Genomic DNA, 22125 nt, shown 5'->3' with positions numbered 1-22125 from the left:
CTAAGGGATATTAGTGAACTAGATGGGTTTTTACAACAACATGGTTTCATGGTCATCAGATATTTTTATGAAATCAAATTCACCATCTGCTATGGTGTGTTTCATATTCATAGCGTGTAACTGGGTTTTTGGACTACTGATCCAGTGATAATTACAAATTTGCCGAATCTCCCCTATCTTCCCCTCAAAACTAATCAATAAGACCTAGGCCTCAATACCTCCTTGTGCAGCTAAATCCTCAGCTTCCTCACTTGCAGGTCCCAGTCAGTTCAGATTGGCAACATCTCCTCCAGAATTTCCATTAAAACAGGTTCACCACAGGGCTGTGTGTTTTAACTACCTGCTCTGCTCTCTTTATGCTCATGACTGTGAGGCTCTCAGCTGGCATATTTAAGTTAGCTGAACTTAAACTTGTCATTAGCTGAATCGAAGGTGGTGATAAATCATCATATAGCAGGGAGACTGAAAATCAAGCTGACTGGTGCCGCATCAACAACCTCTCACTCAATGTCAGCAAGACCACGGAGCTGATAAATGACTTCAGGAGGAAACTGGAGATCCATGAGCTAGTCGTCATCAAGAGATCAGAGGCAGAGAGCGTCAGCAACTTTAAATTCCTCCTTGTTATCAGTTCAGAGTATTTGTCCTGGGTCCAGCACGTAAGTGCCGTTCTCTGACAATAGATGTATAACAGCCTAATGTAACGTTGTATGGAAATACAAGATAACACTGATGCAGTCATTAAAACATTCATACATTTAACAAGGTGCTTTATTAATGCAACAGAGTTAGTCAGTTTTTCAATGTTCGTCGTCAGCCGGGTCAATCTGTCCATGAACTCCCTGTCGGTTGCCTCCGTACGCTCTAGTATTTGATTTTTTTTTACTTTTAAGTTCTGTGTGAGAGCCAACAGCTGTCCATTGTTTCAGGTTTTTCTAGTCTGTAACTATACAAATGTTCACTTTTATGGCGAGATTCAACACCAAACATGTCACTTGTTTGCGGTAGATGTGTCCTGCGCATGCCCAGTAGGAGGAGATTCGCTGAAATCTCTGTTTCAATGTGGATAGAGATATTTTCAAAAACGCATAGTGTGGACGCCTATCGTTTTTACGTGAAACCGGCGTTTTCAAAATTATCCGGTCTACTAAACTATCTCAATTCTACCCTAACATTAGTCCGCTTTGTGATAAATGCAAGAGGGGCGAGGCCTCTCTCATTCATATGTACTGGTTCTGTCGAGCTTGGAGAAATTTTGGAAAGATGTCTTCACTACGTTATCGTATATTCTGAATCAGCACCTAGAACCAAATCCCTTAATTACTCTGTTCGGTTTCTGGGGCGAGACAGATTTACGTCTGAGTCCGACCAAATGCTGAATATTATCCTTTGTCTCTCTCCTGGCTAGACGCTTGATCCTCATCAGATGGAGAGATGTTGCCCCGCCCACTCATGCTCAATGGCTTAACGACATCATGGCCTGCTTGGACCTCAAAAAAATTCATTATTCAGTTCTCAATTCGGATCTAAAGTTCCATAAGGTCTGGGGATCTTTTATCGAGTACTTTCATAACCTTCCTCTTGACTAGGGTTTTTTTTACTTTTCGATCCCTTGCTTTCAGCTCCTTTTTTTTTCTGGTGGAAGGCATTACTATCCTCTGTTGCTGAGTGTATTCACAGTCTGGGAGTTTGGCTGTCCTGACTTTTACTCTCTATAAGAGTATTGTGGTTGGTCTGGAGTTGCTGTTGTTTTTTTTGTGTTTTGGGGCTTGGGGAGGACACTAAGCTTACTTGTCTTTAATTTAGGTACTTTTTTTTGTTAAATTCTCTTTCTTTGTAGCATATTGTTATTGTATGCTTAATTTTGCATTGTTTTAATGTTCCTCATTGGGATTTGGGGTTTTTAATTTGTAAAATGTTTTGAAAAACTAATTTAAAAAATTTAAAAAAAATTCTTTGTACCACTCTGCCATATACCCATCTGATCCTGGTGACTTGCTTAATTTAAGCCTAATTGCAGCTTTTAATTCAACTTCAGTTATGTCAGCAGTCATCCTTCTGTTTTGTTCTTCGCTTAAAGTGGGTAACTCTAGAGAATTCAAGAAGGTGTCAACTTGGGTTATGCTTCCCCCGGAACTTTGGAGTATAGCGTTTTGTAAAACACTTCAAAAGCTTCTTGAATTTCACTTTGTTTATTTTTTATCATTTTTGTTCTTGGGGCCCTAATTCTATGAATTGTATTTTCTGCTATCTTTTTTTTTCAGTTTCCACGCCAGTATGTTCATAGATTTCGATCCACTTTCATAATGTCTCTGTTCCAGAAACATTAAGTTTTTCCTGATTTCTTGCATAGCCAAATTATTTATTTCATTCCTAATTCTTTTAATTTCCCTTAATGTATCCTGTGCCAAATTCAATTTCTGTTTTTTCTCTAGTTCCTTCAGCTTATTTTGTAATTCCTCTGATGTTTTATTCCTTATTTTTTTCTTATATGAAGATATCGCTATAATTTTCCCTCTTAAGACCGCCTACAGAGTATACCATAAAATGGGAAGTGAAACCTCTCCATTATCATTAAATTCTAAGTAGAGACCAATTTCCTTTTTAATTGGTTCCTTAAAGTATGAATCATTGAGTAGACCTGAATTTAGTTTCCAAATAGTATTCTTTGGTTGTAGGTCAAAATCAACAGATAAATATATAGATGCATGGTCACTTACATTTATTGTCCCAATTCCACAGGTGTTTATTTTATCTTTGTTTTTTCCAAATGTTATGAAATAGTCTATTCTTGTATATACAGAATGGGGAGCAGAATAATGTGTAATCCCTTCTGACAGGGAAAAGGTCTCTCTATATGTCAATTAATACACTTTTTGAGGATGTTGGTTTAACTTTCTTATGTAAAGATTTTGTTTCATAGGTTTTTCTATTGGACGAGTCTAAGTTTAGTTGTAATTGTAAATTTAAGTCTCCCTCACATATCAGGAGACCTTCTGTTTCTGTTACCATAATATCAGTAATTTTCTGAAAGAAACCAATATCACTTCCCGGGGGTGCGTATATATTCAATAGATTAACTGAATTTCCGTCTATATTCCCCCATACCAGAATATATCTGCCTTCTTTATCACCCATTTCGAATATTTTTTTCAAAATTTAGCTTACTTGAGATAAGAATAGCAACCCCTCTCCTATGTCCTGATTTATATGAGGAGAAAAACAGATTAGTAAAGCCCATTCTCTTTAGTTTTTTTATGCTCTTTATCACTTAAATGAGTTTCCTGGAAATATACTACATGGGCTTGTTCTTTTTTCATTTTGGATAAAATTCTCTTATGTCTGATTGGATTTAATAGCCTATTTACATTAAAAGAAATGAATTTTACCTTAGCCATCTGTATTTATCTGTCAATGTATCATTGAAATTAGAATAAAACTTGATTGATCTACTCCCTGAACAAATAAGAACAAAGAAACTCGAATAATAACAAAAAAGGCAACGAACATGTGGTTCCAAGGCTGAGGTCTCTAGTAAATGACCCTGCATTGAGCAAGAGGAAATAGAAACATAGAAACATAGAAAATAGGTGCAGGAGTAGGCCATTTGGCCCTTCAAGCCTGCACCGCCATTCAGTATGATCATGGCTGATCATCCAACAGAACCCTGTACCTGCTTTCTTTCCATACCCCCTGATCCCTTTAGCCACAAGGGCCATTTCTAACTTCCTCTTAAATATAGCCAATGAACCGGCCTCCACAGATTCACAACTGTCTGTGTGAAGAAGTTTTTCCTCATCTCGGTCCTAAAAGGCTTCCCCTTTATCCTTAAACTGTGACCCCTCGTTCTGGACCTCCCCAACATCGGAAACAATCTTCCTGCATCTAGCCTGTCCAATCCCTCTAGAATTTTATATGTTTCAATAAGATCCCCCCTCAACCTTCTAAATTCCAGTGAGTATAAGCCTAGTCAATCCAGTCTTTCTTCATATGAAAGTCCTGCCCTCCCAGGAATCAATCTGGTGAACCTTCTCTGTACTCCCTCTATAGCAAGAATGTCTTTCCTCAGATTAGGGGACCAAAACTGCACACAATATTCTAGGTGTGGTCTCACCAAAGCCTTGTACAACTGCAGTAGAACCTCCCTGCTCCTATACTCAAATCCTTTTGCTATGAATGCCAACATACCATTTGCCTTTTTCACCGCCTGCTGTACTTGCATGCCCACCTTCAATGTATGTGTATATATACACACACATATACATACATACATATATACACACACACACACACACACACACACACACACACACACACACACACACACACACACACACATATTCTCATTTTGATGGGGGAAAAAGGAGTAAGTGAGTGAATAAAGAATAACAACTAAGTAATATAAAATCCACATTATAATAAGTATTTCTCAAGATAGGTATATCACCATGTACTTTTGCTCCTGTTTAGCTTCTCAACATTTTTAAAGTTAGCCAAACCTTATGGCTCTTCTGAAGGGGGTGAGGACTGTTTTTGGGAAACTCCCGGTCTCTTCCTGATATATTTCTCTCGGCCTCCTCCCATCTCCTATCTTCTCGTTTCTCGCACTATTTCCCAAGCCAAGCGGGACAATTCCTCAGCCAGGCTTTCTTTCATTATGGTGTTACGTACTCGTGACACATGACAGTGGTGCCCTTGTCATGTGACTGGGGTTGAAGCTGTACTGGACTTGAGGTAATGGTCTTGTGATGGTGGAGTGACATCATTTTCCCGCCAGTAGACATCATGTGACAGGTTTTTTTTACAGGCTATAAAAGGAGGACCCCACCCTGTGAGGAGGGGCAGTTCGTGGCTGGATTTGCCAAGTTGACTTCATGCCACTGCGTGTTTTAAGTGATGATGCAGTTTAGTTGAAGGATGAAGTTTTTATCTAATGCCTAAAGTTTAAAAGGTCATTGCCAGCAGGTTCTTTATGATTCTGCTAGTTTTGAGGAATTAGTGGAGAGTGAAGATCGAAGTTCAGGAGTTAAAGATCAAGGAGAATCACTTTCTACGGTGAAACGGGGGCGACCTTTGTTTGATCCTTATTTGGAAGGATTTTGTTGACTATCTTCGCGTTAATCCCTGGGGTTTACCAGAAAGGATTGAAGATAGTGAGGAAGGAAAGGTCAGTGCCTTTAAGCCGTTTCATTTCATAAATTCTTCGTGGGAAGTTTGACGTCGGGGATCGAAGCCAAGCGACGTGAAAGAGAATTTAAATCGTCTTATAAAATCTCTCCTTTTTTAAATGGACTGTCAGCATATCGAACTTTTGGCAATACAACTTTAAAAAACTGTTTTTGCAATATCACTTTAAAGAACTATTTTTGCAATGTCGCTTTAAGAACTGTTTGGGCTGCCGCACAGCAGGTGGTTTCCGATTACGTTAGTGTTTGTTTACTTTTGGGGGGGGGGGTTTGTTTTCTGTGTTTAATAAACGTGTTGTTTGTTATAAAAAACCCTTGCCGAACTCATATATTTATTGTTGCCTGAATACGTAACGTTAAATATGGGGGCTGCATCTGGATTGGATCGTTTGAGTTTATATGCTTGCTAACTTTTGAATCGGTGCTTTGGAAAAGGGGATTACTCGATTCTTTTGTTTGATTGGTTTGTGAGTGGTATTCGGCAACAATGAATATTGCTGAGTTTCTGGCTTCGCCAGATGCGGAGTTGTTGGCGAAGGTGAAATAAACTGAGGTGTTTGAGATAGCTAGTAGATTGCAACTTAAAGGTATTTTGCAGACTACATCTAAGGCTGTTATACAGAGAAAAATCGCGTCACACTATGTGGATTCGGGTGTTTTTGATGATTCGGTTTTAGAGTCGTTTCCGATAAGTAATCTGGAGATGCAGTTGCAAATCGAACAAATGAGGTTGGAACAGAGTAAAGCTGATTTGGAGAGGTGTAAAGTGGAGGCGGATCAGAAAAAGAGGGATTTTGACTATGCAATGGAGGAATTAAGGTCTGGGAATCAGTTTCCTGGTTCAAGAAAACTGTTTGTTGCTAGTCAAGAAATTAAATTGGTCCCTCCATTTAGTGAAACAGAAGTGGAAAGATATTTTCAACATTTTGAAATTATTGCTTGGATATCAGAGTTGGTCAGTGTTAAATGGTCAGTGTTGTTACAGCGTGTAATTAAAGGTAAAGCACAACAAGTTTACACAGCTTTAACTGCGCAAACACTTGATTATGATATTGTAAAGAAGCATATCTTAAACGCATACGAATTAGACCCAGAAGCTTATAGGGAAAGATTCAGAAATTTGAAAAAGTCTGTGGAAAAAACTTATGTGGAATTTGCCTATGATAAAGCTATGTGTTTTGAGAGATGGGTTTCTTCTAAAAATGTAAATGGGGACTATGATACATTGAGAGAGCTGATTTTAATGGAGGAATTTAAAAGAAGCATTCCTGTTGAAGTAAGGACCTACTTAAATGAGAGGGATACTGGTAAATTGCAGGACTGTGCTAGATTAGCTGATGAGTATGTTTTAATCCATAAGAATAAATTTCCTCAGGGCAGAAATTTTAAGAGGAAAAATAACATGGAGACTCAAGGTAAATTAGAAATTAAATCAGAGGTTAATGAGAAAGGAAAGCCTGTGAAGGAAAGACAGTTTGGTCTTATTTGTAACTATTGTAAGAAGCCTGGCCATGTAATAGCTAACTGTTTCAGATTGAAAAAGAAAGAGAAGGAAGCAGTTCCAGATGCTTGTGTGCAACATACTGAAGCACCTGTAAAGTTACAGGGTTTGATAAACACAAATGAGGCTTTGTTAGAGTCTGACCAAGTTAAAAAGGGATATGATCATTATATAACTGAAGGGTTTGTATCCTTGAAGGAAGGATCTACTCTGGTGCCAATAAGAATCCTTAGGGATACTGGTGCGTCTCAATCACTCATGTTAGACAGTGTGTTGAAGTTTAATGAAGAGTCTGATACTGGTGAGGTAAATTACATAAGAGGTGTTGGGAGTGATTTTATGCCTGTACATTTACATAAAGTAAATTTAAAGTCAGGGTTAGTTACAGGATTTGTTAAAGTAGGATTACAGCATAGCTTACCTGTGAAGGGTATTTCTTTATTGTAAGGTAATGACTAGGCAGGTGGACAAGTTTTTCCTGAAGTGCATTTGACAATGGAGTCAGAGGAACCAGAGTTGAATTCTAACACAGATTCTTCCTGTGTTGTGACTAGAGCTATGGCTAAAAAGATTGATGCACAGAATGAGGTTGTTACTCAGGACTGTTCAACTCAGGATTCGAGTTTTGAGGATGTGTCAGAGACTTTCTTATCTTCGTTGTTTGAACAAGATTCTGGGAGTAAGTCTGACTATAAAGATTTATCTCTGTCTCGGAAGGAGATGATAGCAGAGCAGAATAGAGACTCTGAGGTTAAAAAATAAGAGAGCAAGCTTTGCTAGATAGTGAAATTGAAAAGGTGCCAGTAGGATATTACTTGGAAAAAGGAGTGTTGATGAGGAAGTGGAGATCACCTACAATTCCTGCAAGTGAGGATTGGAATGTTGTTTACCAGGTAGTTGTCCCGAAAGTTTATCGAAATGAGATTTTGACTTTAGCTCATAGTGTGCCGTTAGGTGGACATCAAGGGGTAAGGAAAACTGTGGACAAGATTTTAAAACATTTTTACTGGCCTGGTCTAAGAAAAGATGTGGCAATGTTTTGTAAAACGTGCCATACTTGTCAAATTGTGGGTAAACCAAATCAGGTTACACCAGTAGCTCCATTACAACCTATCCCAGCATTTGGTGAACCATTTTCTAAAGTTATTGTAGATTGTGTTGGTCCATTACCAAAGACAAAAACTGCTTATCAGTATTTGTTGACTATCATGTGTACTTCGCCTAGGTTTCCAGAGGCAGTACCACTTAGGAATATAAAAGCTAAGACTGTGACAAAGGCCCTTATAAATTTTTTTACTTATTTTGGATTACCTAAGGAGATACAAACTGATCAAGGCAGTAATTTTATGTCTGGATTATTGCAACAGATAGTTTATAAATTGGGAGCTAAGCAAATCACTTCGTCTGCATACCATCCAGAATCGCAAGGTGCCTTGGAGAGGTTTCATTCTACCCTCAAGAATATGATTAGGACATTTTGTGTGGAAAATGAAAGTGACTGGAATGAGAGTATAAACTTACTTTTATTTGTAGTAAGGGAATCGGTACAGGAATCTTTAGGTTTTAGTCCATTTGAACTTGTATTTGGGCATAGAGTTAGAGGACCTTTAGCTTTATTGAAAGAACAGTGGATTAGTAAGGAAGTACACACTAATTTGTTGGACTATGTTTTGAAATTTAAGGACAGGTTACATAAAGCTTGTAGCTTAGCCAAGGAAAATTTAAAGTTGGCTCAGGAGAAAATGAAGACTTGGTATGATAAAGAAGCTAGGATGAGGATGTTTAAGCCTGGAGATAAGGTGTTGGTTCTTTTCCCAGTGCAGACAAATCCTTTAAAAGCTAGATTTCATGGTCCTTATGAAATTGTGTCTAAAATCAATGATGTGGATTACGTGATAAAAACTCCAGATCGAGAAGGTCAACACAACTTTGCCATATAAATATGATAAAACCATATTTTGAGAAACAATCTGATACTGTGACTGTTGTGGTTAGTGAGAATGAGTTTGATTTAACTAGGAACATGGTAGATGATTCATCTGACTTTCATTCTAAATCCAACATTGTTTCTGTTAGGTTACCAAATTCAACCATTCTGGAAAATATTGATGAGAAATTAGCACATTTACAGTTAGAGCAGAAACAACAGATGAAGGAGTTAATTTTTAAATATAAGGAGTTGTTTCCAGATGTTCCGAGAAGGACTACTATAGCTTCACATGATGTAGATGTTGGAGATGCCAAACCTATTAAACACCTTCCATATAGGATGAACGTGGAAAAATGTGAACTTGCTGAGAAAGAAATTGAATATATGTTAGAGAATAATATCATTAGACATTCTAACTCGAATTGGAGTTCACCATGTGTTATGGTGCCAAAACCAGATCATAGTATTAGGTTTTGTACAGACTATAGGAAGGTGAATGCTGTAACGAAAACAGATGCATATCCAATTCCTAGAGTAGATGATTGTGTAGATAAAGTTGGAAAAGCAAAGTTCCTTACAAAGATTGATTTATTGAAAGGGTATTGGTGTGTTCCATTAACAGACAGAGGTAGAGAGATTTCTGCATTTGTAACTCCATCTGGGTTATATGAGTATAATGTTCTTCCATTTGGGATGAAGAATGCCCCAGGTACTTTCCAGAGGATGATTAACTCTGTGATTCAGGGATTGAAAGACACTGATGCTTATATTGATGATTTAGTGACAGGAAATGATACTTGGGAAGCACACATTATTGCGATGGAGAAATTGTTTGAAAGGCTTTCAAAAGCTAACTTAACTATTAATTTAGCTAAGAGTGAATTTGGACATGCCACTGTGACTTACCTTGGTTATGTTGTGGGTCAAGGTAAGGTAGCTCCTGTTCAGGCAATTTTAGAGATTCCCACTCCAACGGGGAAAAAAACTCTCAGAAGATTTTTGGGAATGGTAGGATATTATCAGAAATTTTGTAAGAATTTTGCTAATGTTGCCCTTCCATTAACTAACCTTCTGCAGAAGAATGAGAAGTTTGTATGGACAGTGCCTTGTCAACAAGCATTTGAAAAATTGAAAACAATGATATGTCAACAACCTGTGCTTAAGGCACCTGACTTTGAAAAACCTTTTTCATTGGCTGTGGATGCTAGTGATGAGGCTGCAGGAGCAGTATTAATGCAAAGGAATGAGGTTGATCATCCAGTAGCTTACTTTTCTAAGAAATTTAATAAGCATCAAAGAAACTATTCGACAATAGAGAAAGAATTGATATCTCTTGTTTAAGCTTTGGAATATTTTGAGGTATATGTTGGTACAACTCAAAAGCCACTTATTGTTTACACTGATCATAATCCGTTAGTTTTTCTGAGTAAGATGAAAAACAAAAACAGATTATTAAATTGGAGTTTGGTGTTACAAGAGTACAATATTGTGATGACTCATATTAAAGGTAAAGATAATGTGGTTGCTGATTGTCTATCTCGATGTTGAATGTACACTGTAATTTTTTTATGGAATGGTTTTTTTTCCAATTGTAACTCTCCTACTGTATTGTGAGTTATAAGCTGTTATATGCTGGTATTGTATATAGTGTATGTTATAAAATTTATACCCTTGTTTTTCTTGTAAGCAATTGTTAAAAATTTTTTGTTCTTGTCAGACCAAAAATGTTTTTTTGGAGGGAGGTGTTACGTACTTGTGACACATGACAGTGGTGCCCTTGTCACGTGACTGGGGTTGAAGCTGTACTGGACTTGAGGTAATGGTCTTGTGATGGTGGAGTGACGTCACTTTCCCGCCAGTAGACATCATGTGACAGGTTTTTTTTACAGGATATAAAAGGAGGACCCCACCCTGTGAGGTGGGGCAGTTCGTGACTGGATTTGCCAAGTTGACTTCATGCCACTGCGTGTTTTAAGTGATGATGCAGTTTAGTTGAAGGATGAAGTTTTTATCTAATGCCTAAAGTTTAAAAGGTCATTGCCAGCAGGTTCTTTATGATTCTGCTAGTTTTGAGGAATTAGTGGAGAGTGAAGATCGAAGTTCGGGAGTTAAAGATCGAGGAGAATCGCTTTCTACGGTGAAATGGGGGCGACCTTTGTTTGATCCTTATTTGGAAGGATTTTGTTGACTATCTTCGCGTTAATCCCTGGGGTTTACCAGAAAGGATTGAAGATAGTGAGGAAGGAAAGGTCAGTGCCTTTAAGCCGTTTCATTTCATAAATTCTTCGTGGGAAGTTCGACGCCGGGGATCGAAGCCAAGCGACGTGAAAGATAATTTAAATCATCTTATAAAGTCTCTCCTTTTTTAAATGGACTGTGAGCATATCGAACTTTTGGCAATACCGCTTTAAAGAACTATTTTTGCAATGTCGCTTTAAGAACTGTTTGGGCTGCCTCACAGCAGTTGGTTTCCGATTACGTTAGTGTTTGTTTACTCTTGGGGGGGGGGGTTGTTTTCTGTGTTTAATAAACATGTTGTTTGTTATAAAAAACCCTTGCCGAACTCATATTTATTGTTGCCTGAATACGTAACATTGGTCATGCTGACGGGCAACCCTCTGGCCTTCATGTCTGTAGTCGCCTCTTCCACTGTCTGGTACAACTGCGTCCCGTTGTCATAAAACACTCAAAGTTTAGCAGGTTATGGAGTTTGAAATCTAATCTTATTTTGCTTTAATACTTGCTTTACTTAGGAGTATTCTTTGCATTTCTGGAGGACCGCGGGGACGGGGGTTAACCTTGGTCAAAATATATTAATTTACCCTCTAAAAACACTCTCTTCTTACCCCAGGCCTTTTTGTAGAATCTCTGCCTTGGTGCTGTACCGAAGGAATTTAATTAAAATTGAGCATGGCTTTCTATCCTGAGTAGGTTTCGGGACTAATGCGCGGTGCGTTCTCTCAATTCCCAGCTCCACAGCCGGAGGAAGATCCAGCGCATCCTGCAGTAACTTTCTGACAAACTCCGTCATAGACGGGCCCTCCGCTCTTTCAGGAACGTTGTAGATTCTGATATTTTTGCACCTTGATCTTCCCTCCAGGTCAAGCAGTTTACCTTCTTGGTGATGTATTATTTTTATTATCTTGCTCAGTATCTGTTCCATGTTTTGAATGCGATCTTCCACCTTCTCAATGCGAGTCTCTGCCACCGCTATTTTTTGATTAACGCTGGTGAGCTCTGCCTTAATATCATGGAGCTGCTGCTTTATATCTTTCTGGACCTCCATTATGTCTTTCAGGATTTTGAAAGTATTCACCACTTCACCTGAACAAGGCCCGGCGTCCGCTTCGCTCGCACGTGGTCGGGTCGGAGAGCTGCTCGCTGCACTCCTCTTGGCCGCAGGCTCCACAGTGTCGCTTTTTAAATTTCCATTTCTTCTCCCCATTCTTGCCCCTCTTTTCAGTTCAAATATTTTTCAAAAAATATTATATTTGACAGGTTAATGGGGCTTAATACGTGTTTTTCCGGAGGAGCTAGTGACTTAAGCTGCCATTCTCGACAATGACCTCACCGGAAAAACCTTAAATCAGCATTTCAAAGCAAACAGCCTACCATTTTCATTTTTAATAATAAAGACGTAGTAACTCATTGCAAACAATTTTATTTTATATATTTCCAGGTGTGTGGTGTTTGGTAGCATCTTATTGAATTGTACAACTTCAGTTTGGGAAGCTACAGGCAAATGATGTAACTTTGGAACAGTGAGTTGCTGGTCTCCGCTCTCGTTGTTACAGGAGCAACCTCTCTGTCTTTCACTGGGAGACAGAGAGCCTGTCTGAGATACCAGAGTTTTAATGGATTCCAGATCTCTTTGGGGGCTTTTGCTGTTGCTTGCATGGTGAGGGAGGAGGGTAGGGTTGGTGCTTCTCCTGCAGCAAGTGGGGGGAGGGTCAACGCTTTTGTGACTACTTGTGTGAAAGGAGGGGAGGGGGGCTTCAGGACTTCAATGTTTCTATCATTCATTCTCTGGGGTTTCTTGTTTCATGGACATTTGTGAGGGGTACAAATTTCAGCTTATATACTGTATACATACTCTGATATTAAATGAACCTTTGAATATTTCCATACTGACTAAATAAGTATTTCAGAGTAAATAGCAAACAATCGCCACTTTCTATAATGAAACCATGGAGTAAATTGCTGCAAATAACTTCATGGCACTGAAGTCTTTGGTAGCACTTAGTTGACTGGATAACTGAGGCTTGAGAAGTTAGACCCTATGTAATCACAAAAATTTCCAGAATGCCTGAAGTGTCAGGGCAAAGAGCATATGATTGCCACTGTCTGTCAGACCATGTAGTAACTAATTGTAAGCAACTTTATTTTATGTACTTTCATGCTGCTGAATTGATTTGTAGCATTTCAAAGGAAACTTATACATTTGCCACTGCCTGTACTAAAACAATTGCAAGCAATGTTATTTATGTATTTCACAGTGTTTTGTAGCAATTACTTGATTTTTTGCTTCTTCATGAGTAAGCATCATAAATTTCCAGATCAGGTAATTCAGTGTTTCAGAGCATTCAATTATCAGTTTGTATAATAAAGCCATGTTGCAGCTTTATTTTATGTGTTCCATGGTGTTTGGTAGAACTTACTTTACTGTGCAACTTTTGCAAGAGCTAATTGTATTACAAAATTTCCAGACTGGCTTGTCTTTGAGCAAACAGCATGTGACTGCCATTTTCTATAAAAGCATGTAGTAGTTAATTAACTTTATTTTATGTATATCATGCTGCTGAAGTGTTTGGTAGCATTTATTTGATAGTACAGCATCTCTTTGTGAAGGCAGACTCAAAAACATCACAACATTTCTATAGAGACTACGTATGTGATTCAGAGTGAACAGCACACAATTGCCATTTTCTATCATTGAAATGTGTAGCAACATATTGCAAACAACTTTCATTATTGTTTTCCTTTGTGCTGAAGTGTCTTGTAGCATCTATTTGATAGTAGAACTCAAGCCTGAGTAGTTAGAGCCAATGGCAACACGAAGTTTCCAAATTGGCTAAATCTGTTTCAGAGCAAGCCGCATGCAATTGCCAATTTCTATAATCAAAGTGTGCAGGAACTTATTGCAAGCAACTCTGTTTTATGTACTCCCTTGTACAGAAGTGTTTGGTAGAATTTATTTGGTTTTGCTATTTTGTGTTTGAGAAAGTACAGCCAAATGTATCACAAAGTTTCCACATTAGCTATTTTAGTGCTTCAGAGCAAGCAGCATAACCTGTCACTTTATATAATACAAACAGGTAGTAACTTGTTGCAAACAGCTTTATTTTCTTTTTCCAGTTCATAGTGCTGAGTCAATCGTTGCATTTATCTGACTGTGCAACTTGCACTTGAGAAGCTAAGCCCCATTACATTACAGAATTTCCAGACTGGCTAAACAAATGTTCAGCATACAATTGCCAATATTGGTCTAGACATTCTTCAACACTTGAAAATATGCAATGGAAATGGCCGGTGTTGGGACCATTACAAGAGCAATGGGAGATTCATGTTTTTCACATATGAATGCAATATGTAATGAGAACTTAAGTTCTTATTTCCAAAAATTTTGCAAGTAGTACAAAATTTAAAATGACATCTCTTGCTGCAATGGATTTCATAAAACAGTGTGTGATTGAACTTTCCTCATTGGCGCCTGTACAATTTTGGACAGATTTTCTTTTGGGTACTAAATGAGCAATGGCAGAAGAATCACATCTCTCCACCAGCGAATTGAAAGGCTTTGTGAAATGGTGCTCTCACAAACTAAAGAAAGAATCACTTATGTAAGAAGCAGGACCACCCACGAAGACACTAGCATTTGCTTCACTGGTAGACTCCTAGGCAGCAACTCAGACATGATGGGATTTGATTCCTTGCTTAGAGCAGAAGAGATGATCTTACAGAGGTGAATAAAACCATGAAGGGAATAGACAGGGTGAATGCATGCAGGAGTGGGGAAATCAAATCCTAACAAGCATGAGCTTAAGGTGAGAGAGGAAAAATTAATAGGAACATGAGGGATAATTTTGCTTTTATTTAAGCAAGGGAGGTATGTATGTGGAACTCTCTGAGGGAAGGGTTGAGGCAGGTACAATAACAATTTTTGAGACAGTTGGACAGGTGCATGAAAGGTATAATGGACCAAATGGAGCTAGCTTGGATGGGGTGATCTTGCTCAGCATGAACCAGTCTGCAGCCTTTACCAATCTGCCCAGTTTCCATTGCTGCTGCAAATATTCTACAACATTGTAACAAACCAGGTATTGTGCTCTGACTGATGTCTGATATGTTCAGAGCAGCCTCAGTGCCTGTGCATGTCACAACTCAGATGACTGCTAATCAGTCTACGATAATTATAATGCATGCATGGAGATGCCAAAGGTCAAATCTTCAATTCCATGATAGTGTAACTCAGCAGTAGATACAGGCCCTTCTGCCCAATGGGTCTTTGCAAACCATGGTGCCCACCCATCTATTCCCAATTTCCTGCAGTCTATATCCCTCTGCTCTTGCATTATCTATCCAGTTACTTCTAAAGTTATTCTATTGTAACTGACTCAGCCACTTCTCTGAGCAACTTATACTCTGCACCCCATGTGGAAAAACTTGACCTTTAGGTGCCTTTTAAAATTTACCCTTCTCACCCGAAATGGATGCTGCTCTAGTTTTGTACTCTTTCACCCTGGAAAAAAGACTGCTACCATCCTCCTTATCTATGCCTCTCATAATTTTATAAACCTACAAGCTCACCCCTCATTCTTGTACATGCCAAGGAACAAAGACTTAGTCTGGCCAGACTCTCCCTATGATAGGCCCCCTAGTCCTGGCAACACACTCACAAATCTTTTCTGCATTATTTCCAGTTTAACCACATCTTTCCCGTAAGGTGACCAAACGTGTCCAAGTGCTGCCTCACCAATGATGTACACATCTGCAACATAATATCCCAACTCTATATTCAGTGCTATCCTATGTATGAACTTTGCTAATGACTTATGGAGTTCTCTCTAATGAGCCTCAAACAAGTATGCCATTTGCTTACTTTTCCACCTAACATATCCATTTTCAGAGTGTTACAGATTAAACCCAAAGATCCCTCTGTAAACCAATGCTCCTAAGAGACATGCCATTTACTGTACGAGTTTGACCTTCTGAAGTGAAACACCCCAGTTCAGATTAAGCAAACTTATCCAGAGCAGCAGAGTTTGAAAGTGGCAGGTATAATGTTGTGGGATTCACTGAACCATGGCTGAAAGAAGCTGAGAAGTTGGAAGCTTAACATCCAAGGACACACATTGTATCAAAAGGTCAGGCAGGTAGACCGAGGTGTGGGGTGGCTCTGTTAGTAAAATGTGAAATTAAACCCTTAGAAAGGAGACATAGGATTGGATATTTAGAATCTTTGTGGGTAAAGAAACTGCAAAGGTAAACAGACCATGATAGGAGTTATTTATTGGCCTGCAAATAGCACAGCAAGTGGTTACAAATTACAATGGGAGGTAGAAATGGCAATGTTACGACAGTCATGAGGGATTTCATAATGCAGGTAGATTGGAAAATCAGGTTAGTGCTGGATCCCAAGAGAAGGAGTTTGTGAAATGCTTACCAGATGGCTTTTTTTAGAACCGCTTGTGGTTGAGCCCACTGGGAAAAGGCAGTTCTGGATTGGGTATTGTGCAATCAACCAGATTTGATTAGGGAGCTTAAGGTAAAGGAACCTTTAGGAGGGATCATATGATAGAATTCACCCTACAGTTTCAAAGTGCAAAGCTAAACTCAGATGTATCAGTATCACAGTGAAAGGTAGATATATCCCAAAGAAGTAATATTCTAAAGAGAAGACAACTGTAGCAGACAAGGGAGGTCAAAGACAACATAGTAGCAATAAGGGCATATAGTACAGCAAAAAACAGTGGGAAGCTTTTAAAAACCAACAGAAGGCAACTTAAAAAGCAGCAAGGAGAGAAAAGTTGAAATATGAAGGTAAGCTAGCCAATAATATAAAAGAAGATACTGATTTTTTTCCCCAGATATATAGAGTAAAAAAGAGGTGAGAATGGATACTGGACTGCTGAAAAATAACTGCTGGAAAGGTTGTAATGGCAGACAAACCTATTAGGTATTTTGTGTCAGTCTTCACTATGGAAGACACTAGCAGTATGCCAGAAATTCCAGAGTATTATTGGGTAGAAGTGAGTGTAGGTGTTATTACTAAGGAGGAGGTGTTTCAGAAGCTGAAAGGTCTTAAGATAGCTCAGTCACCTGCTCCAGATGTACAGCAGCCAGGGTTCTGAAAAGGTAACTGAAGAGATTGTGAGAATCATGTTAGCAGTGATCTTTCAAAAATCACTAGACTCTGGAGGACTGAAAAATTTCAGATGTCTCTTTCCTCTTTAAGAAGGACAGGAGGAAAAAGACTGGAAATTTAGACCAGTTAGCCTGACTTCAGTAGTTGGAAAGATGTTGGAGTCCATTATAAAGGATGAAATTTCAGAGTACTTTGAGACTCATAATAAAATAGGAATAAAAGTCAGCATGATTTCTTTAAGGGGAAATCTTGCCTGGCAGATCTGTTGGAATTCATTGAGGAAGTAACAGGAGGTTAGACAAAGGAGAAACAGTGAATATTTACTTGAATTTTTAAAAGTCCTTAGACAAAATGCCAAATATGAGGTTGGTACATAAGAGTCCATGGTATTACAGGAAATATACTAACATGATATAAGATAGGTTGATTGATAGGATACAAAGTGTGGGAATAAAGGGGGCCTTTTCTGTTTGGCTGCGGTATTCCACAGGGATCGGTATTGAGATTGCTTCTTTTCATGTTATATGACAATGATTTGGAAGATGGAATTGATGCCTTTGTAGCCAAGTTTGTGGATGAAACAAAATTAAGTGGAGGGGGAGGTAGTGTTGAGGAAGCAGGGATTCTGCAGAGGTTTAGACAGATTGGGGGAACGGGCACACGAAATCTAATGTAAGGAAGGGTGCTGTCATACACTTTGTAGAAGGAATAAAGGCGTTGACTATTTTCTAAACGGGAAGCAAATTCAGAAATCAGAGATGCTAATAGACTTTGGAGTTCTTGTGCAGGATTCAATGACACCTAGAGTCTAGGGCGAGAAGGCACAGCCTCAGAATAGAAATATGCTACTTCAGTACAGAGGTGAGGAGGAATTTCTTTCATTAGAGTGCAGTGCATCTGTGGAATTCATTGTCACAGATGGCTGTGAAGGTCAAGTCATTGGTATCTTTAAAGCAGAGGTTGTTGATAGGTTCTTCATTAGTAAAGGTGTCAAAGGTTATGGGGAGAAAGCAGAAGAATGGGTTTGAGATGGATAATAAATCAGCCATGATGGAATGGTAGAGCACACTTGATGGGCCAAATGGCCTAATTATTCGTATATGGCTTATATTCATGTGCCTAATGGTTTTATAGCAAGGCATATTCTCATGTGTAAAATTGTCTGTGATAGTGGCACAGTACAGAGAGGACCCAACACATCTGTAACATTGAGAACAGAACTGCATGTAAACCATGTTAAAAATAAGATCTAATTCAAGGAAAATCACTGGATAATTGCCCCTAAATCACTCACTAGATAGCAACTCTCATGTTGTATAATTTTTTTCTTAATTAAAGATACGTCACATGTACATCACAACATACAGTGAAATGTTTGTCTTGCATCAATGACCAACACAGCCAGAGGATGTGCTAGGAGCAACCTGTATGTGTTGCCATGTTTTCTGTGCCAACAAAGCATGCTCACAACTTACTTTGGAATGTGTGAGGAAACTGGAGCACCTGGATGAAACCCCTTGCAGACAATGATGGGAATTGAACCTGATCGCCAGGGCTATTGAGCATTCTGCTTGTCCCTACATTACCGTGAGAACCGTACTGTCCCATATTAAACATTAACGTAAAGAGTGACGCAATATTAAACATGGTGAAAAATGTTTTACTTCAATTTTTACATTTTACAGATCAAAATCTTTAGAACAATTGTTAAAAATATTAACAAAAATAAAGACTAACATGGCCTTCTAGAAAAAAGTTTGTCAGCAGGTGAAAAACTTTGCTCACCATTTCCTGGAAAAAAATTGTTAAAATATAAAATTGTTTATTTTAACCTAGATGCACAGTAACTTATTTGGTAATTGTTTTCCTTGAAATCTTTATTTTTATTTAGAGATACATTACAGTAACAGGCCCTTCCAGCCCAATGAGCCCACACTGCTCAGTTACATCCATGTGACCAATTAACCTACTAACCATACATCTTTGGAATGTGGGAGGAAACTGGAGCTTCAGGAGATACTTTCAAGGACAAAAACTATTTCAAAGGTTGTTCAGCATTTGGAAATCAGCTTGACTTCATGTTTTTTTAAAAATTTTCTTCAACAAGTAATCAACAAATTTGTAATCACATTCTAAATAATGCAAAAGGAATCATCTATGTCTTGAAAAGTTCTCATTTCAATAGTAAAGGTTCTAAATAGGCCAAACGGTCAATTTCTGCTCTTGGTTTTATGAGTAAAAATGTCTTAAATGATTGGAGACCAGGAAATATGTTACTTACTGACATTTATTGAAAGGAATCAATCTTTCAAAAAAAGAGTAAAGCTCTGTGCCAGTGATCAGGTTTGCTTATTAGCCTACTCTTAAATAGCATAATTTAAACTATACTATTGCAATTTGAAATCTTAAGTTGTGGTACCTGAACTGACTGACTCAACTGATGTGCTCAAGTGGACCCCAACTTGACCTACCAGCCAAACAAATCATTACTTTATTTATAGCATACAACACTTGCTCTATATTCTGTAAGGGAATCAGCCCTCTGTTGATCTTGGTCCAAATTGTCTACCTAAATATATAATTTTCAATTGTACGCAAAAGCACTTGAAACAATTAATCATACTTAAATGATAAATTTACAATGCTTTCATCAAACCAGTCAATATAAAATTTTCAATACAGCAATTATAACATTTGTATCAAGAAATTAAAACCTTTAAAACAGTTGAGAACATATTAACTCTATTTTGCCATTAGGAGGCCCTAGCATTTAGAGGTAATACTCAATAAAAGCAATTCAGGCTTACATTTTACTTCTGGTATATATCGGAATGCATTAATTCTTGCACCTGATACGTCTTGTGGTCCACTAAAAATTAGAGAAGTTTACGCCTATCGAAACAATGATACTCTACACATTGATACAAAATGTTTTCATAAGGATATATTAACTGTACATCACGTCAGAATTCCAAGAACACGATAATTAAAAATGATGAAAAAGTTACTATGAAAAATGCTGTAAAGATATTGGTAAACAGGAAGAAAACCTGGCCTTTGCTAAATTGGTAAGAAGAGTTCTAATCAATATACAATAATATATTTTCAATAAATGCAGAATTATGTATTTACATGGAAAATGACTGATACCCCAAACCCTCAATCATTGTACATAGCTCCAAATTAATGCTTCCTTTTCTTTTTTGAGGACTTCTTTTTCTTCTTGGAGCACAGTTCATCAAAATTTTCATGACCATCTTCAATACCTTGAAAATCAGCTGTACTCTGGTTAGCTTCAAGCCCTGCAGATTTTTATAACGGATTTACCAGAGTTATCGACTGGATTACATATGGAGAAATGCCAATTGTTCACAATCATCTAACTGCACGAATAATAACAAGTGAAATGCAAACACTGTGCAGATCAGGCTGCATCATGTGAAAAGAGTCAAAGTAGTTCAAAGGCTCTCAGATCTAAAATGTTAATTGTTTCACTTTCCTATGATGCTGCCTAACCTGCTGAGTGTTTCCAGCTGTTTTCATTTTAAATTCTGCAGAAGAAGAAATTCAATCAAAATCTTTAAAGAATTTCCTTCAGTGCAATAGTAATAAATGTAACAAATACGAGCACCAAGCTAATTTGAATCATCCAACAATAAAATAGATTACCAGTAAAGAAAGCAGCTTATCTATTGAATTTGATCCCTGCTTAATTTTGATTCTTTCAATGAATCAGAGGTGTATAAAATACTGCACAGTCTGATAAGAGGAAAACATGAAAAATTGCAGACTGGAAGGAGGAGCTGATTTTAAAGTTTTCTTGAACAGTTCAATTCCCTAGATTAGGTTTCAATCTCACACAAGGTGCTGGGGGATCTCAGCAGGTCAGGCAGCATCCATGAAAATGAACCGATAGTCAAAGTTTCCTCTATGGCCAAGACCTTTCCTCTGTCCTAAAGAAGGGTCTCGGCTCAAAATGTTGATTATCTATTCACCTCCATAGATGGTTTCTGACCTGCTGAGTTCCTCCAACATTTTGTGTGTCCTGCTTTGGATTTCCAGCATTTGCAGACTTCCTTGTGTTTAAATTTTCAATCTGGTGTGGTTTTTTCCATTGTGTATAGCAGGTACTGTACAGAACTTCAATGCTTCAACAATCAAATTGAATTTGATGTTTAAGATTTAAATGCTAATTAGATTATCATTTTAATGGAAATAACCTTTAACAATAGACATTGTATAGCAATAGGTCTGATAGATATTGAATTACATATTGATTTACTATAGGTGGTACATACCATCATCGTTCAGGTAGCAAGATTGCTTCTGCCATTGGTCAATCCCATCTACAATTTTCTGAAGGCTTTCAATTTTCAGTGACAATATTTCTTCACCTATGAGTCATATAAACATATTTGTTGGTATCTGTATAACCATCTACAGTACTGCATATCACTGACAAAGACTACACATAAAATTGTTGACCATGCTAACAATAATTTAAGGTTTGTAAATTCAGATTATAACTACCCTTCACAAACACCAGAACTGGTATCAATAAAAGGTTTCCTGTATCAGATTATCATAGAGAGTTAGTTTCATTAATGTCATCTCAGACAGGAAACTTGGTCGTAAAATTCAATGTCACAATCTCTCTCATCTCTCAGTGGAAATTTATCATAAATGATTTTTGGATTGAATCCTGCCATTCCTGATATGCAACTAGGTGCAACAAAGATCAGAACTGAACTTTTCCCTTGTTATTGCATTCCTGCATTAAACATATTTCTCTCAATTATTTTAATATTTAAAAAGTTATCATGTCTTATATAAAAGCAGATGGCCATAGTCCTCATCAGTTGCATGACTTCACATCACCTGTGCTGGATGCAATAAGCTGTCTTTCTGTAGTGTCAGCCCAAGCAGTTTGTAACACTGGTGCACTCTCTGTCGCAGCTCAATTTACACCTTCTTGAGCAGATTGTTGTCCATCACCGGGAACCTTACTAGGTTGGGCTGCCCATGATTGATATATCTGCCTGCCCTGCAATAACATGGCCTGTGCCACCACAATTTCCTGACTTGCAGCAATCTCAAATTTGCCAAGTTCCATAATTGCAGACCTCAACTACCGTGAACTAAC

At 38.0% G+C, this 22125-nt stretch overlaps 1 protein-coding gene across 5 annotated transcripts in view; it reads right to left on the bottom strand.

Moving 5' to 3' along the window:
* Window positions 1-13950: 13950 nt before the first annotated feature.
* Window positions 13951-22125, bottom strand: part of LOC132394773 (TPR and ankyrin repeat-containing protein 1-like) — a 179656-nt gene continuing 171481 nt past the window's right edge. For all 5 annotated transcript variants that reach the window (XM_059971183.1, XM_059971193.1, XM_059971207.1 and 2 more), the window contains 2 exons: window positions 21281-21376; window positions 13951-20284 (listed from right to left, as the gene is read on the bottom strand). In XM_059971183.1, the coding sequence (XP_059827166.1) occupies window positions 20166-20284; window positions 21281-21376 (215 nt within the window). In that variant the 3' untranslated portion in view covers window positions 13951-20165. The remainder of the gene's footprint in view (window positions 20285-21280; window positions 21377-22125) is intronic.

This window comes from Hypanus sabinus, chromosome 1 (genome assembly GCF_030144855.1).
Source record: "Hypanus sabinus isolate sHypSab1 chromosome 1, sHypSab1.hap1, whole genome shotgun sequence".
NCBI classification, from domain to species: Eukaryota; Metazoa; Chordata; class Chondrichthyes; order Myliobatiformes; family Dasyatidae; genus Hypanus; species Hypanus sabinus.
This window is presented reverse-complemented; position numbering and strand designations above follow the sequence as displayed.